We start from the raw sequence: 5,168 nt of genomic DNA, 5'->3' as shown, positions 1-5,168 counted from the left end.
ACACTTCAAAGAACAAACTGGAGATTTCAAACCAAAATATACATACGTGTGTGTACAGTGAAGGTTCCCTGCAACAATTTACAATTCACTTGTAAGTACATAACTTTCACAACCATAAAAGTGTATTGAATAACCAAGACATGGCTCACTGCATTAATGTTTCACTTGCATTGAAGAACAGGCTGGAGTCCATCCAGCACGCACAGGCTGGGAGAAATTCAAGCTGCACAACTAGAAAGTTTAAGCTTAAACAGAAGTTCAAGAAGAAGCTGGCCATTCTGAGCAGCAGCAAAGAAAAAGGAATAGGCAGGTCTCCAATCTGCCAGGATGCTGAATTCTAAAGGACAATGGCTAAAAGAGGGGTACTGCTGTACAAGTTGCTCCTTCACATTTCACAGCTGCACCACTTCTCAAGAATTCAGGAGAACCAAAGACACTCAGGGTTCTATTAACTAGCATCGAGAATCGGTTTAGACTTTTTCCTGCCATAGCACTGCTTTGCTAGAATTAAATCTTAACTGCAAAGCATAGAAGAAATTGCGTTGTTTTCCCTTTTAAGTTTGTTTGGCATAAAAAGTAAGCCCATAAACAGAAAATAAAATCGAGTAATCTTCCCTACCACCACCACAAGAATGAGGAACATATTCATTCAGTGCTCACTAGGTGATTACAATTGATTTAATCTGTTCTAAGTTATCATTTAACTTCTGAAAGTAATTGTTCACTTGCTTTGGAACCCTGAAGCTTCTCTGGTAGGTTTTTTGTTAGTTTGTTGGGGATTTTTTAATAAATAGCAAGCTTCTGTGGTTTACTAATCCAAATTCCCAATTCATGTGCTACAGGAATAATGCCAGTAGTAAATGACTGTGCAAGACACTATCACCCACAACCCATTTTTTCCTGTCAACCTTGAATTTACCCATCACCCAATTTAATAACTAAATTGGTGAGTATGTACAGCCACAGTCACAGAAGTGTGGCTATGACCTTAACTCATCCATACTTTTTTTTTTTTTTACATTCCTTATACTCTTTTTTTCCTTTTATAGTGCACATAAACATATGTACAAATAGCTCCTGACAGAACTCTACGTCTGCAGTGAATTAATTTACAAGATAGTAAAATCATTTTATGTTGTTACTGTTAGGACATTATTTTCAGTCTTCAATGCTTAGCAAAATTAAGATCATGCGAAAGCAGTCTCGTTGCTTTCTGTTGGTTTTTGAAGCGTGTTCTGGTTGCACAAAAATAACTAGGTTCTTCTTTAACTGTCAAACAATATTAAAATTTTCAGTCCCGAAGCAGTGTTCCTCGAAGAACAGATGAACAAACATGTGTTTCAAAAAGGAAGCATGAACAGAACATTTTTGGAACATACAAACATTTGATCTTCCCCAGTAAAAAATGTCTAAAGAATAAAAGCTATTTTTTAACTGCGTTTCTTTAAAGCATTCTCAGGCATCTCCTCAGGACTGGTGGTGTTTGTAGGACAGCACAGGAGACACTGGCAGAACTGGTGATATTGGAATTGTAGTCAGCACCTGATTCTGGAAGACAAACATTTTAATCCTACCAAACACCCAAAGAAAGATAAGGAGAATGCTGACATACTGGATCCAGGCAAACTTAATCATTTCCCAAAATCCTGGCTGATATTTAAAGAAAGTCAAGGATTGTTCATGAAGAAGCTTCTGATACTACCCTTGTGATAATTAAAAAAAGGAACTCAGAAGTGGAAAGGCACAAAGTTAGACATCAGTTTGTGTGGCAAATGCAAAGCCTTTGAGGTGCGGCAACTCTTAAAAGCCTTCTACCACAGTATGTAGCAGAAGCTGCAGAGAAGTCTGTCCTACAAGACGTTTAAACCAATTGTGTGGAAAGTGCCTATTTTGTCTCTGGATCACCAGAAAGTGGTTGTTGGTAAACAAACCTTGTAAAAAAACGCACTCCATGCAGATTCCTTTAAACACAGGCTTGTTCTTTTCTGAGAAAATGAGTGAAGAACGTAATAAAAGAATTATTTTGTGAAGGAAAAAAGAAGTCAGATCTGTCTGCACACATAACAGATTTGCCACATCCACTGCGAGGGTTATTATTTGGTGAGCTTACCTTGCATACAGATTTCTAATAAGGTGCTTTAGTTCACAGAGTACAGTATCGTGCTTTGCTAGTGGAAACCACGACAGACTGGAAGAGCACAAGACTTACTAAGGATATTCACTGTGAATGGCTGAGAAACTGCCTTAAAGGACAGTTTAGTAAGGCTGAAAAGCAGCACAGCTTCCCAGTAGAGAAAAGCAAAAAGCGGTTATGAAGCAGAACCACCTAGAGGAACAGGCAAATAGGTATGAAGTTAACTCCAGAACTACAGCGTTTGGTTAGTTCTCAAAGGAAAAGCTTAGCAACAAGTCTAGAAGAAAACAGTTTTCATTTGGCCTGTATGTGAAGGCCCAAATAATGTAACTCAGTTATGTCACAGTTATGCAGTTTTCAAAGGATATAAGATAATTTCCACTGGGTAATGAATAGTGGCACTAATGACAAACGGTGTATCTGTTGCTCTTCCAGTCACCCAAACAGGGCTGGGATCTGAAAAGACTGTTGTCACTAAAATGGAGAAAGGAAAACATCCAAGTTAAGGGATGTTGAGTTTCAGTCTTAATACAGACTCAAATTCTCACAGAAGAGCTGCTAATTACTGCTGTCCTGCAGTTTGCAGCTATGCGTTCAGGCTTACCGTTCCTCTCCGAATATGCTGCAATGATGTTTGTTAAATCATAGTCACTCGCAAAAGGACTCGTGCCATTGACCACAGACACCTGTTACAATAAGGAGATACTTGCGTTATTTGTCCACTCTTCAAGGAAGATTCTACTGAGTTTCTTACACAAAGTAACCACTCTCTCAAAGGAATGCACACAAATATCAGACTGAACATCCTGGCAGAATAATCTCTTCCAGTTCTCAACCTAACAAGGAAACACCAGTCCCAAAATTCTAGGGTCCACTTTGTGCAGGAGTACAAATAAACAGGGTGTCACCTACGGAACTAGGACAATAAAGAGAGGAGGAATTGATGGGGTTTGGGGGAAAAAAAAAAAGAAAAGGTTACTCACATTGTATCTGGTATCCAGTCCACAGTGGTTAAGTAACTGTCTCTGGTTCAGTTTCAGGTCTCCGTTCACATGGAGCTGAGACCCTGGCACAGGAGAAAAAAACTGAAGAAAAGCCATGCTCTGCATCACAAGTGTTGACATTCTCTGAAATGGTGAACACAAGAATAGAGAATTTAGCTGGGAGACAGGAGGACAGGACAAACAAAGGCAACACACTTTCTACCTCCTTCTATCTATCTGTAGATTCTTTGCATGGGTTTGATTTTTTTCTGATTCTCAAGTTTCAGATTGTCACAATAGTCTAAATGAGGGAAGACCAAATAAGAAATATGAATTACTTTCTTAAGTGAACTACCTTAGCTGTTAGTTAACTAACTTTATAAACTAATCAAAGTAGCACAGGAAATTCAGTGAATTCCAACAGTTTGTGGCTAATGACAGAAAGATTTGACTTGTCATAACACACAAAAAGCAGCAAGATGACCCAACACATTAATTGGAAACACTTTAAAATACTCAGCAAAGTCAGCTAAGGACTCCTGCTCTGCAATAAGAACCAAACAAGGAAGTTCCTTAGCCCTTACCAACCACTCAACCTGAATGAAATTTTTCACATTTACAGTAAAACAAAGGTGTGGTGGATAGCAGAACTCTCTGTGATACTAATCACCGACCTAATACTTCAGCACAAATTTAGGACTGTCAGGCCTTTCTCTGGGCCTCACAGGACTAACAATGTTTTCTCCACCACACAGCTATGCTTCCTAAGCTTGCCCATCTGCAATCAGCAAGTCTCTTGGATAAGCCAAGCCTAATCTCCCTAGTAAAACAACTTCTTATCTCTGTGGCTGCATCCAACACAGCTCTATACTACTGCTCGTTTCAGATGCATGCACAGATTCTTTGTGCACTAGTGTTTTACCCACTGCTTTAGGTATTAATTTCATCGTCACAATAGCAGCAGAATTTTATTTTCCTGTCTCCCTGTTACAAGGTACAGAAGATCCTGGCAGATGATTACCATCGCTTCAAGAGCTGCTAAGTAAGCAAAACCGATGGAGTTTTAGGCTGCTGCAACAATCCTGCCCCTCCACCTCAGAAAACTGATTATGTCAAGGCACAGCAACACGTAAGAATGCACATCCTTCTGCAAGACTCTCAGTTACTAGCTGATGCCTGCCCCACCAGTGCTGTGCATCTCTGTCATCTGTCCAGCACTAGAGCCCAAGAGAATATACAGCTTCAACATCAACAAAAAAAAAATCTAACAAAATGTATCAAATACATAGCAGAGCTAGACTAGGAATGATAAAGCAGAGGAGAAAAATAAATATTTGTTAGGAAAATAAATCTTTTAGAAAGGAATTTCAAATGTGGAAAGGCTCTTTCATCCTTTGCATAACTATTGCTGGGATGTTACACTGGGTCTGTATGTCACAACAAATAAAACTAAAAACGCTCACATAAAGCTGGTAGGAAAAGAGTAGCATCAGCTGAACACCAACTACGTGCTCTGTAGGTTGTAGTGGAAGTTCCAACTTGAAATACAGCTGATCCATCTTGCCATCCTGATTTTTGTCATCTTCTCTGGTCTAAAAGAATCAGTAAGATTTATTTTTTTTTTAAAGACAGGAAACTTCTGATAGGGAGAAACCCCCAAAAAGCCCCGTAAACCCCCAGGGGATCTCCACAACTGCAGCATGCACATACTAAGGAAGCCAATAAACTGCATAGTTAAGAAAGCAACAAAAAGCTGATCGACAGACACAGGGCTAGAGATAAGCAAGAAACCTGTAATTCTGTCTGTTATACAATGTCTCCCAGGAAGGGAAAGCTTAGGTCTCTTCTGCCCCACTCCATCTCCCCTGCACACTACAAAAGCATGTCTTAGTGCTGGATCTCCTGTCACATCCTGTTCCAATGTGTGACTGACGGTCAGGCTTTTGTCTCTCGCCATTGCAGCCTGCCTCTTAATGGCCCATGTATGCGAACTTCTGGTTGTGAGCCAAGGCTTGCTACACCACTGTGCCACACTCAGTCCTTCAGCTGTT

General features: G+C 39.9%; 1 protein-coding gene across 1 annotated transcript; it reads right to left on the bottom strand.

Moving 5' to 3' along the window:
* Window positions 1-1,467: 1,467 nt before the first annotated feature.
* Window positions 1,468-4,709, bottom strand: TMEM231 (transmembrane protein 231; the record flags this gene model as incomplete). Its single annotated transcript, XM_009874532.1, has 5 exons — window positions 1,468-1,661; window positions 2,507-2,608; window positions 2,739-2,820; window positions 3,118-3,261; window positions 4,581-4,709. Coding segments are annotated over 5 exons (651 nt in total), but the record flags the coding sequence as incomplete, so codon positions are not given.
* Window positions 4,710-5,168: the final 459 nt, after the last annotated feature.

This window comes from Apaloderma vittatum, unplaced genomic scaffold (assembly GCF_000703405.1).
Source record: "Apaloderma vittatum isolate BGI_N311 unplaced genomic scaffold, ASM70340v1 Scaffold34908, whole genome shotgun sequence".
NCBI lineage: Eukaryota > Metazoa > Chordata > Aves > Trogoniformes > Trogonidae > Apaloderma > Apaloderma vittatum.
Note: the sequence above shows the minus strand (reverse complement) of the source record. Positions and strands in the feature narration are given on the sequence as shown.